A 26,090-nucleotide genomic window follows, 5' to 3' on the forward strand; every position below is an offset into this window, starting at 1 on the left:
ATTTTATGTAATATAAACCGTTCATACGGTTTTACATTTTTGAATCTCAAAATATGGATAGTTGAATATAATCATGGTGATAATGACAATGCACATAACAATGCCATCTTCAATTTCAATTGAACATTAAGATAAATTACATTATTAATATAATAAGTAAACAGTATTTATTTTTTGTATTGTATACAAATCTCACTCTTCTCATTCAATATCAAAATAAAGTTGATGTTGGACGTAAATAAAGCTTTCAACATATCAAATCTAAAAATCAAAATAAATATCTTTTGATCAGAAACTTAAATCTGATATACTGACACATATCCAAATCTATAGAGCACGAAAGGACACCTATGAAAGATGATAAAGATATAAAGTAATGATGTTGGATAGAAATATGAATTTATGTGTAGTAAGCATTGTAGTTCCAAGAAGTGTACTCATATCTAAATTAACTATAATAATTCAAAACCAAAATTCATAAATAAAAGAAGAAACCAAAAAAACATAAGATCATAAAGTAAAACCATAAACTAATCTTCAGAACCTTCAAAGTGAGTTTGCATATTCAAAACTTCTAGACATGGATAGTTGAATAGAATCTGTGTACAGGTGCATGCGGTAGTAATCATTGTACGACCTGAAAACATAACATAACATTAGTATTTACTCTCACAAAGTTACCATAATAGTTTAATTTTTCACTCACCTTCAACATTATTAATTTGACCGAATCTGACTATGCATATGATGATGCCTTCATCAATTTGACGGAGTCTATCGTAAAAATACTCCAAATACCCTCTTCTCAGATGACATCTCAAACATATACCACTTTAATAGGAACAGGAAATTAGTAAAAAATAATAAGAATATGAAAGATTAAAATATTGTTTGTATAAATAATTAAGAAATCTTACTCTTCGTTTTCAAGTTCAAAAAAAAGGCCGGTGTGCACAATGTTAGCAAAAATGTATTCAGATTTTTCCACACGCACAAGACGTCCAATTAAATCTAAATGAGAATAATTACTAACTAATCACTTTGAAATATTGAATTAAAAATATGTAAGACAACTAAAATAATTGATACACTACTTACCAATACACATATTCGGATTTATCGAGCCAGAAAGGACATTTATGAAAGTTACGAATGAAAAATAATCTTTTTCATTCAAAGAGGGTATCAGCTGCGCTGAAGTCATGCCACTTGAGACTATTTTGAATTGATGTGTAGTAGGCATAAAAGTTCCAACAACGGGTGTTATGTCAAAATTAGATAAGATCAACCAATTCCCTTCGTTAAAAAACGGTTTGAAGCGTTGAACCAAACTCCTTTCAAAAGATTCATGTATCTTTGAACCCTAGTGTGAAAACATATCAAATATTAACATATCAAATATTATTATAATTGCTTATCATTCGGAATAGATGTTTGTATTATTACCTGCTCATCGGATAGCACAAACTCGATAACGTTATTTAACGCAATACTGCAAACAAATCTTCTGATAACCTTTACCTTGATCCTTCTTTGGATGAGTAAAGGATGTAAGTCGGCAATATAAACACAGGAATTAGGATCAGTGGTCATGTTTTGGCGTGTCAAAAGAAATTATAATGCACTCAAAGCATCTAATGAACACATATATATATATATACAAAATCAAAATACATATAAAATATAGGGAGTTTATCATTAGAAACATTTTAAGAATTAAAATATTATCTTGTGAGATAACGATTGATTATATTGTATTTTATCCAATTTTAGTTTAAGAACATTATAGTAACATATATCAATGCAATATTTAAATAAATTACTAAGTGTGAAAATATATTTTTTAGATTTGCTGTTTGAGAATCATATCTTTTTGTATATTTGTTTAGCATATATTTGTTTAGTTAAGTCCGTTTACCTAACTTCGTTTTCAATTATATTTCTAAATTTAATTTCGTGATTTTATTATTTTCCATTTCACAAAAAAAACTCAATATCTTTTAATATAAACACGTTTAGTAAATTATTCCAGTGTCGTTAGATCTATTATAAAGATATATGGTAATTGATTTCTGATAAGGGAAAATATTTTACTCGAATTTTAAAAATGTTTAAACTGAAATTACAAAGATTGTTAACCACTAAATGGAATACGAAGTTTATCCCAATGAATTTCAGGCACAACACAATCTTTTACATCTTTCTCAAGAATATCCTTAACCTCTTCCAGCCTCTTACACTCTTCAATCAAATCGATGCGCCCTTCCAAAATATCATTCATTAGCGTCAGTTGAGCATCGACGGTTTCAAGTTGACAGGTGAGTTCGGTCGATTCTTCTTTCTTCTTCATGTGCTCTTTCACCATGTCGATAATCGCAGTGAGTCGTTTCGACGTTTCCTTCTGTGAATCATCTCTAGATTTCTGAAACGCCTTCTTAACGATGTCGATTGCTTCGTCCTCCCATTGATAATCGGACATGGGTTCTTTGCGTTTTCTAGAACTTTCACCTTCCATCGCGAAATTCGAACCTATAAAATTTTAAAATAGATTTGGTTTGCAAGTTAAAATCTGAATAAACGTAAAACTTAATAAATCTCTGATAACTTACCTGAAAGTTACGGATGATAATAGGTGGATAAAGAAGTTTAGAGGACTTTTTTGGTTAAGAAGAGACAACGAAAGGTCTGGAACTCACAATATAGGAGAGACGTAAGTGCTTAAATATATGTCCAAAGAGTCGCGAGGCCTGTGCATGTTGGCGTCTCATGAGATTAGGCCCATTTAAGTTTATTAACACATATTGTTTGTGCGTTTTTAATTACGTAAAGAAGAATTCAAACCTTATGAAGTCATATACATTAATATATCACTGGAATTTATTTTTTAAATACTATATAATATAACAGATAATTTTATAAATTTAAATAATATAAAATATAAAAATATGAGCATTCTTGACCATAGTAACAATAATCCAGTATTGAAATTTGAAGATTCGAAAGTAAAGGTGAATAATTTAAAACATAGAGACGTAGACATAATAAAAAAAAACACATGTTGATGTCTTTTTTGGCTTTGTTCTTGGTGCGAGATGACTTCCAGGTATTCTTACAACAATTCAATCATTTTTTTGTGCGTGCTCTCTTCCTGGTGTTCCTATAACACAAATCATAAATTAAAAATATATCTTCGGAACATTAATATAAGAAACTAACAATAAAGTGTAACATATGATCGTCTAAATATTTCAACTTCTGGAATATCCGGGTTAAGTCTAACTTGAGTACATATAGTGTTGGATACAGACCTCCTTCCTACAACACATTTGATTTAGAATTCTGATTAGTTATGTATTATCAAATATAATTTAAAACATTCTAAACGAATGAATAGAGTATGTACCTTGGAAGACATCAATTACACCCCATCGAATAACATATATAAGGCTTTCACCTATAGAATCTTTGTAAGTCTTATAGAAATCGTCAGCCGCTATTCCGGTTAACTCACACCGCAAAAGCATACCACTAAATAAAAATATTTAAAATATCAAACGTTAATATATTTAAGGAGTGTCCATTGGATAATATGTTTAAAACCAAATACCTGGAGTCACTAAGGTCAAAGGAAATTCTATGGTACATAGAGTACTCTAGTGTTTCGTTCCCTTTTGGAGAAGAAACTTGCTTCTTATACTCTTCTTCTTCAGTCTCAGCATCTTCACTTGTTTCAGAATCATATTCGTCGTCTTCAGTATCATCTGTGTCATCCTCATAATCGCCTTTACTATCTTCTTTGTCTACATACAAAATTTCACAAAAGCCTTCATCTTCTTTACCTTCCTCTTCTTCATAATAATCCTCATCAGAACAATTTCCGTCATCGTATTCATTTTCGGATACATCAGAGTTGACATCATCCGAGTCAGTGTCATCTAAATCATCCACATCGTTTGCAAAAGTATCTCGGCAGCACATCTTTAGCAACTTACGAATATGATCACTTTGTGATCTAAGCTCATACTTTTTGCCATCATTCGGACCCATCGAGTCTTTTTTATCATTCCAAGTATCCATTTTACCAACATTGGTAACTTCTCCAATGACATCTTAAAATATAAGACGCAAACTCATATCAAAATAATATATAATATATAAAGATACCAATTATGAAAGTTTCTAAAGTAGATAAATAAAATAACTCACCGATCAAGTAATCATCACAATAAGAACCATTTAATATTCGATTATAATCGATGAATTCAAAATATTCTTCACCTCCAACAATCGAAGTCTTACTAATCTTGGTCTTATACAAAATAATAATCTTGTATCGATGCGTGGTAGCTCTGCATGACCCATATTGATCGACAACTTTAAAATTTTCAAGCTCAATCCAATCGCCAAGATGAAATTTGGACACAAATCTGTCATAAACATCACCACGAAAACTACACTGGATCTTTATACCCTATTTAAATAAAACAAATATAATTAAATTTCTATCAAAATTTGGAAAACCTGATTACCTAACAATTTAAACAATTAGCAAACCTGATTATCACTTACGACCATCTCTAGGGTTGAACCAAGACGAAGAGATTTTTCTTCCCATAAACACAAAATCCTAACACGAATTTTCCATTCGTATTTTGAAGGATTCAAACGTGAAACACGATCAGTCGGACAATTCGTAGCCATAATTTAACCTGCAATAAACTAAATCAATTATTATATACAAATTATGATTTTGAAACATAACTAAAGAATTATGTGTCCAAAGTTTTAAAGAACCTTGGAATATTCAAGAGTTTTGGATATTGTACTTAAGATCTGTCAAACGTCTCTGTATATATATAACCTTAGAAATTAGTATATTTTCCTAAATACTAAAATAAAATATTATGAGATTCGTGTATTTATAATTAATAATAGATATATACAAAAATATCACATATATATCTATTATAAATTTTTATTTACTTATTTAGACAATATTTACTTGCATCATAATCTCTATATTATGTAAAATCTAATTAATATATTTCATTTCCAAAATATAATTATTTTCATGTTTATCACTCTAAGTTTTCAATAATTATTATCATTCAGATAATGATCCGTATGAAAAAAATATATATAACATATTATAAAGATATATATGTCATTCATCTGATTATATAAATGGCATGCATCTGTCATTCATGAAAGGTACTCTGTCAAAAGTATCTTTAAAAGACATATTTGAACATAAATTAAAAATCCCATAAGAGTTATTCGCATAATATGCAAAAATATAGGTCCAATATTAAAACAACAAACAGCTTAAGTTAATTCAATAGTAAGTAAACGAAAGTTTTTTACGAAATTTAGGAATAGGCGAACAAATCTTAACATTAGATCGAATCATTAGAATCACTCTCATCTTCTTCTGAGCCGTTGTAATCTTCATCGTCTGATGATTCATGGAAACAAAGACTGCGAAAGATAAAGGAACATAATAACTAAAACATCTTATAATAAAGATTCCATATTAATAATCTGTCATAGTATAGGAAATTTAAGAACTTACAGTGCAGGATCTGTAGTGAATGCTCTTGCTTCGTTGCCAAGTAAAAATTTAGAACATCTTATTTGAGACATTAGACAACGCCGACCTTTTACAAAAATAAGTAAGTTCCAAATCTTTAATTTGATATATTGGCTTATCTAAAACAAATGCTTATATATTGCTTAATACCTCCAAAGACAGAGATTCTCCAAAACGTAAGCAGACACAATATTGGTTCACTGGCATAGGAAGGACTTGCAACATGTTGTTCCCATTTTTCACGAAATTCCGAACATGTATCACCGACGGCAATACATTCAACCTGTTCGTTACTTTGCATTTAAAAAAACAACAATTGACAACTTTAGTCTTAATAATTATGTACTATTTTCATTGGCAAAAATAAATCAAATGAGGTAGTACTTGTTTTTAAAATTTTAAAACTATAAACTTACTTGATGTCAATTACAGTAAAGGGAAGAACCTCTTTCAGACCATTGAATCCAACTTCATTTTCTAGGAAAACAATTTTACGACCTTGCCTTACCCTTACCACCGTTCCACAAAAATCTGAAAAAATCAGAAAACTATGAATCTAAGGAAATAATGTTTCATAAAAACAGTAAGTTAAACAGTATATTTAAATTAATTTACTAACACAACAATTACTCTCATCTTCTGCAGCATTTTCCACTGTTAGTGCATCTATTAGATGAAAAAATTTGTCTCCACATCTAGGAGGGATCGGAGTGATGCGAGTTTGGCGAGTGATCAATATTTCGAAAGAATTGTTACAATTCCTGTAAATATTCTGATTTTCAACAACTTGGAACTTGTAAAGAAGAAACCATCGTCCTTCTTGCAACACGTCTATGTACTCAGCAAAGTAAAGCTGACTTCTGAATTTAGCTTCAATTCTTTTTCCCTAAATTATATGAAAAAACTAATTTCAGATTTAAACTTTAAGGAGATGATGGATATAAATGGATTGTTACCTTCTCTTCAACCAAGATCAAACAAATGTAGGTAGGCTGCATTATAATGATTTCGGGTATCCACAGCCTCAGTACTTTAACAGCAACACTCAACCTATCTGTTGATGGATTCAAATCTTCTATGTATGCAACCATCTCCTTGTTTGGTACTTGGTTATTTTTTAGAAAGAAGAAAGGTGAGAGGTTATACGTTAGAAAGAAGAAAGGAGAATAGGAAGAGTGATTGGAAGTTACGTAAAACAATTATGTCAATTTGGTAATGTCAGTTCGAAATTGTTTTAACCAATGCGAAGACTTTGAAAATAACAAAAAACTTTTTTATTTGGACTTGCATCCATACATGCATTCGTTCATATTCTCGGTTTGAATTTTGCTGTTGCTTGAATTAAAGTTGTTACTAATCGCATATACCATAATTTTTTCAATGATCTCAATTTCTATTGAAATAAAAAAATGAGAAATATGACCATAACAGCTTTATATTGTCTTCCATATAATAGCTTTATGACGATAAGTATTTTATATGTATTGAGAAGACTGTATTTAATACAAAACTCATTAAAGTGAAATAATTTCAAAAAGATGAAAGATAAATATAATAAATTTAAGACTACTATTACATTTAAAGAAATTTCAAATTAATTTAACGAAACAATATTATAGGAATATTGTATGGCGATTGAAATTGTCTTCTCCTTGATTTTCTCTTCCATATCATATCTCTAGGACACCAAACAAATGGTTTTAGAATTTCAGAATAAGTAATTCTTTTGGCTTAAGCAACTTGTGTATTGAATATAATCCATTCCGAGAATTTAGCTGTCGTAGCCATCGGACGATTCATACCATTATCCTCAGCACCATCTTCATTGTAGCATTCCCTAGGTGAAACCTGTTCAATATTTTAGTTAAAAGTAAATCAAAATTACCAAATAAAACATGTTTATATAACGTTTTAAAAATAGATAAAACATGGTAGAATTTAAGTTACACATAAAATTACATAACACGATTTTTAAAAAAACGAAATACCCGTAAATCGAATCCATGGATATCTACGATCATAATAGTCCTGAAACATGGCAATCCAAGTTTAGACAAAACTACTATTTATTATTATAAACTATAAATAATTTTTAAAAGGAAAATACAATCGTGATAAGAATTATAATTATAAGAAATTATACCTGATATTATTAAGTATCAAAGTCTCCTCCACAATACCTAAATCAAAAAATTATTATTATTATATTATTATATATGAAACAACCATACAAACAGGTAAATACAATTACTCTGTAGATCTGTAGTGAAACTAATATATAATAAAATATAGTAATATATAATCTCTGGCTCACAACCAATATAATTTTGAGATCATGACAAAAGAACCAAAGCTTGGTGAGATTCGAATGTTGGTTCCCAAGAAAACACTACACGAACAGGAAAATACATTAAATTAGGTGAATAATACAAAACAGTAAGATTTGAAATTTTACTTTCCAAGTAACAGCTACACGAACATGAAAATAAAAGTGAATCATAAGAAACAGCAAAATCTGAATACAATTATTATATATGAAACAACCATAGAATCAGGTAAATACAATTAATCTGTTGATCCGTAGATTATTCATAAACACATTATAGGAACACCAATATAAATTTGAGATCATAACAAAAGAAACTAATGTAAATCATCATTCAAAATAGTAAAATATTATACCCTTTTTTAAAGGTGAACCAACAATAACCGAAGCTTGGTGAGTTTCGAATCTTGGTTCCCAAGAAACCACTACACAATCAGAAAAACACATTAAATTAGGTGAATAATACAAAACAGTAAGATTTGAAATTTTGCTTTCCAAGAAACAGCTACACGATCAGGAAAATAAAAGTGAATCATAAGAAACAACAAAATCAGAATACAAATTAGAAATTGAGAATATGAACGAATCTATAAAACTCAACAAAAAAAAAACGATTTTATACCTTGATTAGAAGATGAACCAACAACAACCAAAGCTTTATGATTTGTGGATCTTGCTTTCCAAGAAACCACTATACAAACAGGAAAATAAAAGGGATCAGTCGATGTATCATTAAAAACAGCAAGCTCGGAATACAAATAAAAGTTTGAGAACATAATAAAAGAATTATTAAAATTCAAGAGAAGAATGCTTTTTTCGGGTTATGGTGAAAGCATACGAAATCATTGTATTTATAGTTGTAAAGCATCTATATTTTTAGGGTTTCTAGGTTTTTAGGGTTTACAGAAAGACGGTGTTTTCTCATCGGGCTTTTTTCATGCATAAACCCATAATTTTTATTTACGTGGATCTTTAAAAAATCTAACCTAAGCCCATTAATTACCCAATTTATGCGTGTTATATTATGGTCATGTATCCTTTGATTAAGCGTGAAAGAGATCTTATTCATAAAATTTAGGGATTAATTTAGCAAATTCTATTTGTGCAATTAACTTTTTATGCAATTATATTATTTCTAATCCGATTTTTGATTTATTTTTAATGCGAAAAATAGGTAATTTTACGTCCAGGGGCAAAATATTACAACGTGAAGGGCAATTTCATTAATGGTATAATGGTAAAATTTTGCTGAGATTGAATGTGGGACGTTTTCACTTCTCGTTTAATATAATTGATTTACCTTGTTGCCCTTAAATTTTTTTTTCCTCTTCTTCCTTTGTTTGCTCGTAGGGTCAAATTATGGAATTTTTTGGCAAAATTTTTTTTTTCTGCTTTTGTACTTCCGATTTAATAGTGTAGATTCGTCAAGTTACATTAGAAAGTCAACATAAAGTTGGATAGATAGGCTAAGAAAGCTAGTTGAAACCATATATATATATATATATATATATATATAAATAAAGGAAGAGTAATCATAAGTTTTTGGGTCTGATTGGTGACCATGTTTAAACAAGGCGGTTAAAAAATTACAAGTGGTTGTAGAGAAGGTGGTTAAAAAGAAAGCGGTTAAATATAACAGAGAAAAAAGATGATGCGGTTAAAGAGAGCGGTTGAATATTTAGTTTGATTGGTAACATTGTAGCGGTTGAATAGTATAAATTATAATAATTAGTAGAAAATAAATTAGTTTAGTTAGAAAATAAAAAATAAAAAATAAAAAATTATTATTTAATTCATAATATGAAATATGAACATAGTTAAATGAAAATTATTAAAATGCAAAAAATTAGTTTTGTCATAAAAATAATAGATTATGATAGTATACTATCATAAATTATAAAATAGAATTGAATTAAATGAATTCTTGTCATATAACTTTTTTTATTAAAGATTTTATGAAAGTATTATATGAACTATATTTCTCTTTCTTTTGTTAGATAAAAATAAGCAAATGTCAAAACAAAGAATAAAATGTCAAAATAATTTTTTTGCAACTTTTACATATGTGAATCACCAATCGTTGGTTTCTTCAAGTGGTTGAACTTGGTGTTTGCAACCACCAAAACTAAGGTTTAACCACCTTCTCCAAACTCTTTCTCCAACCAAGATTTCCAACCGCCTTCTCCAACCGCTTTGTTGATTGGTGACTATCATAGTGGTTCGTTTGAAAACGTTGTTAATAAGTGACACCAATCAAAGCCTTTACATTTTTTTTAAGATCTAATGCGGTTAGTCTTTAGACCATTTATAATTTTCTCATTAAGTATAAAAATATAAATTAAACCTTAACTAATAAAAATTCCCAAATAATTATAAGTTTCCAAAAAAATAATTCACTTCATCTCTAATTATGAACGAAAATTAGTAATTAATATTCTAAAATTATTAACTAAGCAAACTTTAAAAACTAAAATTGATACTAAAAGTAACGCTCGTGTCCCAAAAAAATATGTAATATTGGATTTTATATCTGAAATTGAAGTGAATTCGATTTAATTATTGTTGGTTAATAAAACTGGTAGATGTATTAATCTATACTAATAAAAAGTAGAAGATATAAGCTCCTAAAGCTATTTCCATAATTTCTATATTAGGATATTTTTTAAACGATCACATGTTATTCATTAACATTTTTTAATTTTCCAGAATTTTTTAGAAAAAGGAAAATTTTAAAATTTATGGAAATAAAAGAACTATGCATAATATCCCACATCGGCTAGAAAAGTTTTAGACAATGGTTCAGAACCAGTATAAATAAGACTAATATGCTTCCAACAACGAATGAGCAGGAAAGCTTGATTTATCATACGTCCAAGTTTAAGAGTTTTATTTGGTTTGATCCGGTTTTTTATTTGATCAAACTAAAACTTTAAAAAGTTTCAAAAAAATATTATAATTTTTAAAAGTTTAAATATTAAAACTTTTAAAAGTTCTCAGTATTTTTAAATATTTTTGAGTCAAGTTTTGAGGTTTAAAGAAGAAAGATGGACGCCAAACACATATATTTTATTAGCTATACATAGGCATCACCAGGATTACGGTTGTCACAGTTACGGTTTATTAACCATCGGTTATGGTTAGAAATTTTGTTTAAGCTTAACCATAACCATTTAATAAAGGGTTAAACGGTTATAATAAAATACGGTTCCGGTTCAAGCAGTTACGGTTATATAAAGTTACGGTTATTTGATAATATGATATGATTGATATTATTTGATGAAATAATATAATTGATATTATTTATTTATAATTAATATGTTCTTATAGTGTACTTATATTTCTATATATCATATGATTCATATTAAATAAATAATTATTAGAATATTTTATTATGTTTTAAAAATATTATAAACCAAGTTTGGTTTGAGAAGTTTCTAAACGTGTGGATCTAAAACCAAATAAGTATATGGATGAAATTATCAATAATTGGGTGCATGTGTTGATTATGCTGATCTTCATGAATTTCACAAATTTTATGAGAAAATAAATGATTTTGTTCTTGGAGTTTGATGGTTTAACAAGTTGTGTGGTAGTCTAAAAAACGGGTTTTTTAGTTAAAGAATGTGAAAAAGTTGACGAAGAAGAAAAAGAAGAAAAAGAGTATAATGAAGAACCAAAAGGTAAAAGGATGACAATTACCACAAAATTTGACAATGAAAATGACAAGAATGAATATGAAGAATAAGAAAACATTGAATAAAAACACGAAAACATAGGTGGTAGCGATCAATTAAATATGCAAAACGAGTTAAATTTATGATTATAAAATTGTTTCGTTTTTCTTGTGATCAAAGAAATGGTTTAGGATATGTGAGGTCATCAGTTTGATTTGTCTCGCCTGGACGTCGAGTTAAATTCATAATTTTTTAATCAGATTTGATTTTATAATACAACTGATTTTTATATTTTAAAAAATTGTGTATCTGCAATTTAATTTTTTCTTTAATATTAATTTAATTTTTTTATAAGATAATATTTTATTACCGTCATCAATCATATATAACTTTCATCAAAATATATCAAATTAAACCAAAGAATGCGTGGGTTCAAAACCTAGTTAAACCAAAAGAATGGTATTATTAACTATTGATTTAGCTAATTTCATGTTTGATTAAATTAAACCAAAGAACTCTAATTCTTTTCTATAAGCTTCGATGTCTCCTCTCTCTTTTGTGTGTTGCTCTTTGTCGTTACTGCTCAAAGAGAAAGAGACAGTTAGAGAGACTTGGTCGTTGGGCGTGAATGAAAGGAGAAGAGAGGAACCCCGACTTTGGTGTGTAAGGCAAGGGAGACATAACTGTCTGAGTTTGGGAGAAAAATGATTTGAATGTTTAAATCGTTTCCCAAGGCAATGATTTTGGAATAGTTGTACCTAAACCTTTTTCCTAGATAATCTTTTTTAGTAGAAGTGAATTTGAGTTTAAACTCCGTGAGTTATTGGTAGTTTCTTTGGACACATTTTTTCAAAAGCGAGCTGGGACCATCAGGAGTTGTATTTGAGATCGTGGTCTCGTCTGTTAGTAGATCGGTACAAGATTTTGTGGGAAGCTCCGTGACGTCTAGGACTAGCTTTTCACTGGAGAAATTTGATAGTTAACGGTTGGTTTTAGTTTTAAGGTTTCGTCTTTGAGAGTGTAGTTTTTTGTTATTTCTGTCAATTTTGTTTTAAGGTGGTTTTGGGTGTGTGGCTTCTTGTAGGGCATTGTTGGGCTGATGCAGATGCAGAGTTTTCCCTGGTTGTGTTTTGTTGTTCGAATCACCTTGTTAAGGTAAGTCCGTGACCATGAGCTTATCTGAGTAATTGGGTTGTATGACTTGTTTTGTTTGATGATGTGTAGGTGTGGTGAATGTGTTATTGGGTGTTCTATTCAATGGTTGGTTTGTTATGTTTTATATGTGGATTTACTCTTGATTTGTTTGTATGTATAGCTTATAGATGGAAGGATCGCCTCAATGAGTATTTTTGGTAATACTCATGCATCTCATTGTGTTTGTGGTGCAGGTAATGTGTTACGTAAAATCATGGCAATGAAGAGGAGGATAATCTAGGGTCTCGGTTGTTGTGTTGTCGTTATATTCTTATTGTTGGAACCTGGTTAGAAGCTTACTGGTTATGTTAGTTAGGTTTATGTGTTTCGGTTGTGCATGATGATGGTTGGTTTATGTTAATTATATTATATTATATTTTAATGAAACAACGGGTCAAGTTTTTTCACTATACCATATAATTTATTTTTAATTATTATATTTAGAAATTTTTGTTAAGATTTTAAATTATTATTTTTCTATCATCTTTCTTTGATTTCAGTTGAAAATTATTTTAAATTATCATATACTACATATGATTAATAAATATGTAAATTTTTTTTGGGGAATTTTCAAAAATACTCATTTTTCTATGTCACTTTTCAAAAATACTCTTTGATAGTGTCTATTTTTAAAAATACCTCTTTTTAATATATAAGTGACAAAATTATAAACCCTAAACCCCAAACCTTAAACTTTGTTCTTTAAAAACTATACCCTAAATGTAAATTGGGAACCAAAACCTAAAAAACAAATCTAAAAAATAATTTAACATAGGGTAATTGTGTAAAAAAGGGTAAAAATGAAAATGTTCAAAAAATGGGCATTTTTGAAAAGAGATATGTCAAAAAAGGCATTTCTAACAAATTCTTTTTTTTTTTACTACATATGTTGTAATTTGATTTTTTTTTTGAACAGAGATATTATTCAATCAATGAAGAAAAAAATGTGTGTTCAATGTTTCGCAACGGCGGATTGATAAAACTAAATTTATAAAGATTAATAAATTAATAAGTTTTATTTCTTCATAATTACAATATTATAATTACTACCTTAAAATATCTCATTAATTAATGACAGAAATACAATAAAATAATATAAAACTATAGTATAATCAAAAAAATAAAATACGCTAATCTTCTAAAATAATTGGTATACTGGAGTCGTTATATGATTTCTGGGGTATAATCTGACAAGCATATGAACTAAAAAGTGCTTTTAAAACTATACACAGACAATTATTTCACCATATCTAAAATTTAAACTCTACTACGTACTAGTATGAAATAAATCAAATTCACACTGATAACATTATTATACTAATAAAATTACCAAATCTACAATTATCAATATACTACTATACATCAAATATTAATCTACCAATAGTTGTTATGACTTTATGTTTTTTTCTTAGTATTTTAGTTTACTGCTATTATATTGTAGACAATTATTTGGTTTTAAGTTTTTAACTGAACATTCAATTCTTTTATATGACTACCTGTTTAATTATATTCTCAAATAATATATAGTATCAAAATAACTAAATTCAATTACACAGTCGTGTGTCTCTACGTTCTATTTGTTTATTTCATTACATACAAAATATACATGTCAAATTCAAAAAAATGTATATATATTTACCAAATAATTTTAATATTGAAAGTAAACATTGTCTCAAAAAAAATAATATTTTAAAATAAATACAATCATAGTTTTAGTATTATATTATAATTCTAAAAAACGATTGCAGTACTTTCTCAATAATCGACTAACCACATGTACATAAAAAGCTTTTTTTTTGTACCATATTTTGAGTTGTATAAAATGTAACTGTAAAAGTTTGTCAAAATAAAATAAAATGTAACTGTAAATAATAATAAAAAATCAATAATATTGTTGAATATGGGCCTCAATCATATTATTCTATGGCCCAATTCCTGAAGTAAACCTTATCTGTTTTAGTTGGACTCGATCAATTTTTTTTTTTTTTTGGGGTCCATTTTATGTTTCACAACAAAGACAATAATTTGAATCATGATATAGATAGCTGATTGTTATTTGTTGGTTGTGACATGAATCAAATGCTGTAATCTGTCTATGAGTTTATTACGACAAAATGGCAGTTTAACTCAGTATCTTTTGTGCATTCATGAAAACATTAAGTTAAAAGCTCTATGATATGGCTGTCTCATCCCAAAAGAAGTCGCAGGCCCTAAAGGTTTAATCTAAATATCATAGAATAAGTGATACAATCATATTAGCCAAAACCATGTATTGTGGAACTAGAAGATTTCCTTTAGACTTCAATAGATTAGAGAGTCAACCATGAAGATACATAAGCATGTAAACATGTCTTTAGGAATTAGAGTTACATGTGATCCAAATAATTACATATTATCATTTACTTAAGATAATGATGTGATTAACGATTGACTTGAGTTATTTTCTTCCTTTTAAAATTCTTGATTTAGTAAGCTATTTTAAAACATGTATTTAGAATGGAAGTTTAATAAGAAAAGATATCCCTGAGAAGTCTACCTTTAAATCGAGTTTTACAGAGGATGTGGCATGCTAGGCTGATACTAACTAGGAAGGCTACGTTTTCTAAAACATTGTTTTTTGTGTTTCAAACATAAAAAATAATTTTCAAAAGATAGAAACACTAGAATGAGCGAGCCTTAAGTTAACGTTTCTTTTCAGTGGTTATGATTCTTGATGATGTTTGGGCATAATGCCGTCAAAGAGAGGTAGCAAAACTACAAATCCGAGTGTGAACCGAGTAAAAGATGCACAAGCTTCTAGGGCACCCACCATTATGTGTAGCAAATGCAGCAACTCACGTAGAGATGAAAGAGCTTTGGACATGATGTAACAACATACTATGCCAATAATCATGTTTTAAAGCTTATACATCTTTTCACGAGTTATTTTGTTGTTGCCTGAGATATATAGGTGTTATTCTTATATAAGTGTTATCCCTTGCCCAGCAGTTGGTGCATTCTCCATTGGATCTATTTTCGGGCATGCATAAATTTTTATCTAAGCCTTTATTTTGAAACTCTCTGTTCCTCTAAACTAGACAACGAATGATGGAGCCGACTTTTATATACGAATGATGGACATATTATATATAATTAATAATTCTAAATTAGATAACAAATATTAAATAAAACTGATTATAAATATTTTTAGTATATTTTTAAAATATGAAATCCAAGAGGACATCAATTTTTTTTTTCTTTTGACATAGACACCAATTTTATTGGTTTCTAAATATACTCTACTACATATTTCATATAAAATTGTTTATTTGGTCGGTTATAAATCTCAGTAAAGCATGTAATTTGTCCGTAAATGTATGATTTGAATTTATATTTCTAAAATATCATAAAATTTAAACTCTATATAATATTAATAACAAAGAAAATAATAAAATATTTACTAAGTTACTCATTTTATCAACATTTTTAATTTCCAATGTAATCTTCTTTACAGTTTAAAATGATGTTTTTTTTTGAAAGTTAACATGGAAATTGAAAGAGAAAATGAGAATTGAATAAACATTATTTGATAGATAATAAAATGGAATAAGAAAAATGTACCAATCATAACAAAGAACTAGATTTTAGCCCGCGGTACACCGCGGAGCTATATTTTATTTTTGAAAAGAAAAATACAATTTGATTAGTAGATTAACTATATATATATATATGAGTATATGACTAATGTTTTGCATATTTTAAATCTTTATCCCTTATATTTATACATTAATTAAAATTTAACCCATGTTCTAGCATTTGATTAATAATATTTAAAATTTATGCTTGCTATAACCCGTTTTGAAAGAAACCATGTTTTATGAGATTTTTAACATTTATAAATCTAAAGATTCATAATATTTTAATTTTTCTTAAGTTTAACATAGAAATAATCATTTTTTTTGAAATGGTGTTAAATTAAAAAGGTATATTTATTTTATTTAATAATTTAGGTAGAACTAATTAGTTTCTATAAATACATTTCGAATTTATTTATAACAATTAAACCAAAATTTATGGCATATGCTCCAGCTCCTATAACAATTACTATGTATAACAATTAGTTTTTATTAAAAAAATGAATTTAATTAAATATTTAATGTCAGTGGCATTCCCTGTAAATAGTATTGAACTTTAGGATTTATTTCATAATTGTCTCCAAAAATGTATAAATAGATAAAAACATGTAAGAAAGAAAAAAATACTAACAAAGAAAATGAAACGTCATAACTGGCAAACAAAAAGATAAAAAAATAAGAAGTTATAATGTGGGGCATCAAATCAATCTCTTTTAACCAAATGAGCTAGATGATAATAATAACCAGCGGCCCCACGATACTGTAGATCCACCCCTGCGTCTGTTGGAACTGAATTTTCATAAACAAGTTTCAGAAAATTGCAGGTTTTGAGACAATGACTTTCCGGCGACTTTCCGGCCAAATCCCGGCCAAATGGCTGATCGGAATTGTCTGGTCGATAGTGCAATGGAAAGCTGGTAACGAGTACTACAATATGGTATACTCATACGTCCAAAACGGAGTTGATTTGAATGAGAAATAAGAGTGTGAAGTGAGCTACTTGGGATGGTTTGGGAAATATCCCACATCGGAAATATGATTGATTTTTCACTCATATATATATAGTTTTACACTCTTCTAGTTTCAAAAGTGTGTAGAAGGAAGAGGGAAGGTTCCCACACGTGAACCGAACCGAACCGGGCCGAGCATGGATGCGGGACGGGCCGGACGCGTGGTGGGCCGGGCCGGGCTGGTCTCGGAAGCGGGCTGTGGTCTCTTGGGCTTTTGGGTTTTTGGGCTTTTTGGCTCTTGAGACTGCTGTAGGCTCATTTAATTTTTTGGAAAGACTTGGTGTAAACTCCAAGCAAACTTGGGCAGCACTCCGAGAATATTCGCTGAATATTTTCTTGAGAGCTCCCTCCTTCCACTATATATAGAGGCATAACCTCTCATTATTTTTCACACACAAAAACATAAACACTCCTTCCTCTGAAGATCTCTCTCTCCCTCTCTCTTGCTTAGTCCAAGTAAGTTCTTAGTTTAGTAGTCTCGAGAGTATAACGTAGATCTGTTCGCTTGAGTTCTATTACTGGTGTGCTACGGTAATAGTTCGTGATCGGTTGTATCCTTGGATTCATAAATCGTGATTGTCCGAAAGCACTTACGGTCGATTTATTGAATTAAGGAAAGAGATATCATATCTCGCCTCCGTGATTTATTTACTGCTTTATATTATGCTGTTGTAATTCGTTTCTGATTTCGTTAATTTAAATATAATTCGCCTATTTTCTCAATTTGATTTTTGCGCTCCTAACAGTCTTAATTCAATAAATCTGCTTTCTGCTTATCGCTTTAAACGGATTGAGAATTTTTCGAATTTTTTATTTATTTTAAAAACAATTTCAAAATCTTCTGAAAAACTGTTTCTGCTTTCATCTTTCGGTGCTTACGCGGAAAGTTTTTGAAGAACGCTTTTACTTTAATTATTTCTTCTCTACTCTCTCTGGTTTCCACGAACGCTCTTAATTGAGTGAGTTTGTGAAACAAGTTTCTGCAAACGCTTGTTAAGCGAGTTTGCAAAACTAATTTAGTGTAATTTAATTACTTGAATTGTTTGATTAATATATTAATCAGATCTGTTTATTGTGAAACAGAAAAATGTCTGGAGACAACACCAACAACGTTGACGGTGATAGGGTTCCTGCAACCCATGTTGAAACTCCTGCAGAGTTGGCTTTACGCCTTGCTAAAGAACTTGAAAAGACGAAGCTTACCGATTCGGGTATGGAAAACGTGCGCTGAAATCTGTTCGGTAATGGATCAACCCACATGGGAATACCACCTTCGGCTTCCCAAGGGATGATGCCAGATAAGTTCGATGGCAAAGCTGGGTTCAAAACGTGGCAAAACAAGATGCGCTCCTACTTGGCCAGCATGAACATGGAAAGGTACCTCACAGAGGATCCACCAACGCTTCCACAAGGTGACACTGACGTGTATGTGGTTGGAAGTATGGATAGTTGGGCTCAAGGAGACTACTGTTGCAAAGGTCAGATTCTGAACCGTTTGGTCAATGATCTGTATGACCTCTACAGTATGTACAAGACTTCAAAAGCATTGTGGCTAGCTTTGGAGACCAAGTACAAGACTGATGAGTCTGGGATGCAGAAATTCTCAACTACGAAGTTCCTGAACTTCAAGATGGTGGATTCCAAACCAATTATGGAACAAGTGGAAGCTCTTCAACGCATCTTTCAGGAGATCGATTTGGAAGGGATGTCGATCTGCAATGTCTTCAAGACGAATTGCCTGATCGAGAAGCTACCACTAGGCTTGTCGAATTTCAAGCATTACCTTAACTTCAAGCGTAAGGCAATGTCTCTTGATGATCTCATCCGTCGGTTGAGAGTTGAGGACAACAATCGTGGAGCTCATTTGGATGCTCAAAGCCAAGGGCATGATGTTCATGTAGCTGAGCATAAGGCCAAGTTTAAAGGCAAGGGTAAAGGGATCTCTATTCCTCATAAACCGTTGAAGGTGTCATCTGGACCAAACTTCAAGAAGAGCAACCTTGAGAGAAAGTTCAAAGGGAAGTGTCATCATTGTGGTAAGATTGGACACAAGGCTGATGTTTGCAAAAGCAAAGCAAAAGATCTCAAGTTGCAAGCAAACCTAACTGAAGAAGACATGGTTGCGGTGGTTACTGAATGTAACATGGTAGAAGACAACCCAGTGGAGTGGTACTACGACACTGGTGCCACCACACACATATGCTCTAATAGGACCATGTTCACCACCTATATGCAGAACAAGTCAAATGAGCAGCTTTTCATGGGCAATATGGCGGTGTCCAAGATTGAAGGTAAAGGCAAAGTGGTTCTGAAGCTAACTTCTGATCGTGAGCTCACCTTGCAGAACGTGAAGCACGTACCTGACATGCGGAAGAATCTCATCTCTGGAACAGTTCTAAGAAAGCATGGTTTTTCCATCAATTTTGAGGCTGATAAGTTAGTTCTTAAGAAAAATGGGATGTATTTGGGAAAGGGTTTTGTTAAGGGTGGACTGATCAAGATGTCTGTAACGACAGTCCATCCGAAAATTGTAGCTTCTGCTTCTGTTGCTGAAATGAAAGAAAACCCTATTGCTTACTTGGTTGAGTCGTTTACTACTTGGCATGAACGTTTAGGACATGTCAATTACAAAACAATGCGAAAAATGCAAAACTTGAATTTGATTCCGAAATTCAAAACTAACCAAGAAAAATGTGAAGTGTGCGTACAGGCCAAACTCACTAAAACTCCCTCACCACGCGTTGAAAGAACAACCGAACCTCTAGGTTTAATTCACACAGACTTATGTGATTTAAAGTATGTGCAAACTAGAGGTGGTAAGAAATACTTTGTTACCTTCATTGATGATTGCACAAGATTTTGCTATGTATATCTCTTGCATAGCAAAGATGAAGCACTGGAAAAATTCAAAGAGTTCACCCTCGAAGTAGAAAATCAGCTTCAGAAAACTATAAAAGTAGTTCGAACTGATAGAGGAGGAGAATATAATGAGCCGTTCAATGCATTTTGCAGAGAAAAAGGCATTATACATCAAACAACTGCTCCCTACTCGCCAGAATCTAATGGAGTAGCGGAACGAAAGAATCGAACTCTGAAAGAGATGATGAATGCGTTGTTGCAGGAATCTGGGTTAGCCCAGAACATGTGGGGGGAAGCTTTGCTTACCACTAATTACATCCTCAACAGGATACCGCATAAGGTTACTGGCAAGTCACCATATGAGCTTTGGAAAGGTACAATACCTTCGTACAAATACCTCAAAGTGTGGGGGTGTCTAGCAAAAGTGGCTATACCACCTCCTAAAAAGGTCACAATTGAGCCTAAGACCGTAGACTGTATCTTCATCGGATATGCACATAACAGTAGTGCATATCGATTTCTGGTTCATAAATCAGATATTCCAGATATCCATGTGAATACAGTTATGGAGTCAAGAAATGCTTCATTATTTGAAAACATTTTTCCCTGTAGGAAAACTCAAAAACGGACTCGCGAACAACGAGATGCAGCGACTTTGGAAGCTGGCAATACTTTGAGTACTACTTCTGTAGAAACAGAACTGGAACTTAGAAGAAGCAAACGAGCTCGCAAAAGTAAATCGTTTGGTGATGATTATTTTATGATGGCATTTCTAGCTGAAAATCTACCAAGAACTTATGCAGAAGCTATGTCTACACCTGATGCACCTTATCGGAAGGAAGCAGTCAAAACTGAAATAGACTCCATCATGCAACATCATACGTATGAGATGGCAGATCTACCACAAGGATTTAAGCCTTTGGGATGTAAATGGATTTTTACAATAAAACGAAAACCAAATGGTGATATTGAGCGGTACAAGGCTAGGCTTGTAGTGCAAGGATTTCGGCAAAAAGAAGGCTTAGATTTCTTTGATACCTATTCACCGGTAACAAGACTATCTTCGATCAGGATGCTCATAGGTATTGCAGCCTTGAGAAATCTTGAAATCCATCAAATGGATGTAAAAACAGCTTTTCTCCATGGAGATTTAGAAGAGGAAATCTACATGAAACAACCTGAGGGATTTGTTATTCCAGGACAAGAACACAAATTGTGTAAACTTGTGAAGTCATTATATGGACTCAAACAGGCTCCTAAGCAGTGGCATGAGAAGTTTGACAGTATGATGATGTCTAATGGTTTTCGCATTAATGAATGTGACAAATGCATATACTACAAAACTACTCCATCAGGGTACATTTTGTTATGCTTATATGTAGATGATATGCTTATTATTGGCAGCAACAAAGACATCATAACTCAAACGAAAAACATGCTCAAAAGAAATTTTGACATGAAGGACTTGGGTTTAGCAGATGTAATTTTGGGGATAAAAATCATCAGAACTGATGAGGGCCTTATCTTGTCTCAAACCCACTATGCTGAAAAAGTGCTTGATAGATTCAAGCATTACTCAAATGGGACTGCAAAAACTCCAGAGGATCCTCAAATTCACTTGACCAAAAATTCTGGTGAACCTGTGCAGCAGGTGGAGTATGCAAGAGTAATTAGCAGTCTAATGTACTTGACAAACTGTACAAGACCGGATTTAGCGCACTCTGTAAATGTACTTAGTCGCTACACAAGTAATCCAGGACATAAGCATTGGATGGCTATAGCTAGAGTTTTGGATTATCTACGTTATACCAAAGATCATGGCTTGCAGTATGGTAGAGAACCCGAAGTTTTGGAAGGTTACAGTGATGCCAACTGGATCGCAGACTCGAGAAACTCAAAATCCACAAGTGGATATGTTTTTACACTTGGAGGTGCAGCAGTGTCCTGGAAGTCTTCCAAATAAACTCTGGCAGCTAAATCAACTATGGAATCTGAATTCATAGCTTTGGAGATAGCTATGTCGGAAGCTGAATCACTTCGTAATTTCTTGGAAGACATCCCAATGTGGGGGAATCCTGTGCCTGCAATACGTGTACACTGTGATAGCGAATCGGCTTTGGGCAGGGCAAGGAATACCCATTACAATGGCAAATCTCGTCACATCAGACGGAGACATAAAACTGTTAGACAACTTATCTCAACTGGTGTAGTTACGATTGATTACATCAATACGAAAGAAAACCTAGCGGATCCATTTACAAAAGGTTTGGCACGAGATCAAGTTATAAAATCATCAAGAGGAATGGGTTTAAAGCCTATGACTTAAGAGGATGTTTGATGGTAACCCCACCTACTCAGATTGGAGACCCCATGACCTAGGTTCAAAGGGACAACTAAATCAAGCTGAATCTGCTACAAGCACTAGAAGACTTTTGTCTTTTCCCAGTTCCTAGAGTGATGTAAAGTGCTTCCTGTATGTTAGAGGTTAAGCATATGCTTTTAATGATTTGAAATGTAGCTTTGTAAAATATTTGAAATAATTACAGGATATTTCTTTAAATACAAGCAGCTTATAAAAATCACCTTATGAGTGTGAAATGGGGCCGTTTCTAGGAGATTATATGAGGCTATACTCTCCAAGTTCACTCATGATTAACCAGGCATGTTCAAGGCCACAATGAACACAATAGAAAACCTCGTTCTACGAGAAAACGAAGCTGTGTTATGCCTGCTGTCTAAGTTTACATACAAATCCGGATGGTTCAAGACATCATGTTCACCAACTGGCCGAGTAAACTCGACAGGTATAACAATGAGTCGGTTCAAGGTTGAAAAACGCCACCAACTCAGATACAGTTAGTTTTCGCATATACTCTTGAAGGTCTATCTAGTTTAGCTAGTAGTGTCAGTCTATAGGGTTAGTTATGTCGTCATATGTTTAGACTTATTTCTATTCATGTGGGGGATTGTTGGAACTGAATTTTCAGAAACAAGTTTCAGAAAATTGCAGGTTTTGGGACAATGACTTTCCGGCGACTTTCCGGACAAATTCCGGCCAAATGGCTGATCGGAATTGTCTGGTCGATAGTGCAATGGAAAGCTGGTAACGAGTACTACAATATGGTATACTCATACGTCCAAAACGGAGTTGATTTGAATGAGAAATAAGAGTGTGAAGTGAGCTACTTGGGATGGTTTGGGAAATATCCCACATCGGAAATATGATTGATTTTTCACTCATATATATATAGTTTTACACTCTTCTAGTTTCAAAAGTGTGTAGAAGGAAGAGGGAAGGTTCCCACACGTGAACCGAACCGAACCGGGCCGAGCATGGATGCGGGACGGGCCGGACGCGGGCGGGCCGGGCCGGGCTGGTCTCGGACGCGGGCTGTGGTCTCTTGGGCTTTTGGGTTTTTGGGCTTTTTGGCTCTTGAGACTGTTGTAGGCTCATTTAATTTTTTGGAAAGACTTGGTGTGAACTCCAAGCAAAGTTGGGCAGCACTCCGAGAATATTCACTGAATATTTTCTTGAGAGCTCCCTCCTTCCACTATATATAGAGGCATAACCTCTCATTATTTTTCACACACAAAAACATAAACACTCATTCCTCTGAAGATCTCTCTCTCCCTCTCTCTTTCTTAGTCCAAGTAAGTTCTTAGTTTAGTAGTCTCGAGAGTATAACGTAGATCTGTTCGCTTGAAATCTATTACTGGTGTGCTACGGTAATAGTTCGTGATCGGTTGTATCCTGGGATTCATAAATCGTGATTGTCCGAAAGCACTTACGGCCGATTTATTGAATTAAGGAAAGAGATATCATATCTCGCCTCCGTGATTTATTTACTGCTTTATATTATGCGGTTGTAATTCGTTTCTGATTTCGTTAATTTAAATATAATTCGCAGATTTTCTCAATTCGATTTTGCGCTCCTAACAGCGTCTTCTTTACCTGATAACTTGTCTTCTCCTTCAACAAGATCTTCCTTTCCGCCAGGTTATCAGTTCGAACCAAACGACGTGAACCTCATTGAAATACTACTTGGACGAAAACACTACTTTGAAGGAAATAATTACTCATTGCTCAACTTTTATATTCATCACGTTAACATCTACGAGTCCAATCCAGAACAACTCTCAGGTTTGTCTCCGTATACATATATATACTTCTTAGTTCTTAATTTAGGTTTTTTTAATAATTTATATTTTTCCTATTATGGCAAAAAAATTATTTATTTATCTGGAATAGAGAAGGGTAGTGATATTGGAGAGGAACAAGATGGGTAAAGGTGGCAAAAAGCAGAAAAGTGTCGACAAAGGCGGATACTGGCACGCAACAGTTGCAACCAAGAAGATTGATGATGGAGGCCTCGTTGGTTACAAAACCGCACTAGCAAACTACGTGGGGAAACAACCAAGTGGCGTACAAACTGACTGGTTGGTGCATGAATACTGGGTTGATGAGTCTTCTGCTGATGCCGAAAAGGTATGTATGTGTTCCTTGGTTCCCAAGTTATTAAGTTTTATTTTATTGTAAGTTCTCTTTTTTGTGGTGCGTGTAGGACTATGCTTTAATTGTGCAAGATCTATCGGAGTCCACAAGCTATAAACAAGAAGAAAGCAGAAGAAGAGGAGAATGAGAAGCAGACGCAAGCATTGGAAGACGATGTTGAGCAGCAGTCTCGTACTATCGACTCTCATCAACCGCAGCAGTTTCCGAAAGCCCCGTTGGATTGTTATCAACCGCAGCCTTGTGATTCGGCGTATCAACAGCGGCAGTTTTGGTCAGGCCCGTTAGATTCTTATCAACCGCAGCCTCATCATATTGCGTATGAACAACTTATATTCCAGCCAGCCCCATTAGATTCTTACCAAGCACAGCCTCATGAGATTGTGTTGTTTAGGCTTCTTTAATTGTTTCTTTTGTTTGATTGAAATGAGAGACCGATCATCTTTAGAAAGACAGTAGCTTACTTTATCAAATGAGCGTTTGGTAGTGACTACGTGTTCTTAAGAGAAACAAAAAAAATCTAACGAATATAAGAAGCTGAGATTGAGTGCTATTATACGGAAATCATATTTAAAACCCATAAAACCTCGTTAAGAGTTTTTTTTAAGAATGTTACATGTGTCTTGTCTCCGGCGTATCTGTGATTGGAAACAATAAGAGAACATGAAATTGGAAAGTCTCCGGCGTATCTGTGATTTGTTCAGAAGTTTTGAGTCCGTATAGTAAATAGTAGTAACAAGGAAAAGTAACTAAACTACTATTAATTCGAATTCGTATTATTAAGAAAAGAAAAAAGTATTACTTAACTTTATGTCATGTAAAAGAGAATCTAGAGATTATTAAGAAAAGTTATAAAAGGTGAATATTACTTATTAATTATGTTGGTAATAGCCATCGATCAAATTGTGAAATCTACAACGAAACACCTCCGCTGGCGATTCCTCGACCGAACGACAAAACCAAACCGCCGAAACCACCACACAACTCGACATTCCTTCTTCTTCGGCCACTGATAATTTTTTTCCTGTTGACGCAACTGATCGTTTCCCCGCCAGGTTATAAGTTTGTACCAAATTGAAGACGAAGAACTCATCTTGCATTACTTGAAACCCTTCTCGCAAGGCAACAAATACTCATTGCTCAAAGTCCCTATTCATCACATCAAAATCTACGAGTCTTTGGTTAAAGCAACGTGATACTATCACTTCTTTAAGTATTGTTTCCAAGAAGACTAAAGCCTCGAAAAGGGAGATAATTCAAGGGATTGTGGCTTGCATGAGCACGGCCAAGTTTGTCTTAATGACACTTAAACC

General features: G+C 32.3%; 2 protein-coding genes across 2 annotated transcripts; one reads left to right on the forward strand and one right to left on the reverse strand.

The window, feature by feature from the left end:
* Window positions 1–530: 530 nt before the first annotated feature.
* Window positions 531–1,593, reverse strand: LOC147943854 (uncharacterized). The gene is made up of 3 exons (XM_087512391.1): window positions 1,447–1,593; window positions 1,099–1,363; window positions 531–637 (listed from the first exon to the last, which is right to left on the reverse strand). The coding sequence occupies exons 1-3, from the start codon at window positions 1,591–1,593 to the stop codon at window positions 531–533; spliced, it is 519 nt and encodes a 172-aa protein (XP_087368517.1).
* A 20,658-nt stretch (window positions 1,594–22,251) lies between these two features.
* LOC104789558 (uncharacterized) lies at window positions 22,252–25,181 on the forward strand. Its single transcript, XM_087512392.1, is given in 6 exon segments — window positions 22,252–22,531; window positions 22,928–23,071; window positions 24,208–24,408; window positions 24,527–24,753; window positions 24,830–24,838; window positions 24,840–25,181. Coding segments are annotated over 6 exon segments (1,203 nt in total).
* Window positions 25,182–26,090: the final 909 nt, after the last annotated feature.

This window comes from Camelina sativa, chromosome 5 (genome assembly GCF_030686135.1).
Source record: "Camelina sativa cultivar CO46 ecotype springtype chromosome 5, ASM3068613v1".
Lineage (NCBI taxonomy): Eukaryota > Viridiplantae > Streptophyta > Magnoliopsida > Brassicales > Brassicaceae > Camelina > Camelina sativa.

Coding starts and splice junctions, on each gene's coding strand:
- LOC147943854 (XM_087512391.1), bottom strand. CDS start 1,593: ATGACCACTGATCCTAATTCCTGTGTTTATATTGCCGACTTACATCCT. Junction 1,364..1,446: donor TTGTGCTATCCGATGAGCAG/GTAATAATACAA, acceptor TTTTCACACTAG/GGTTCAAAGATACATGAATC. Junction 638..1,098: donor AAATCCGAATATGTGTATTG/GTAAGTAGTGTA, acceptor TTATGTTTTCAG/GTCGTACAATGATTACTACC.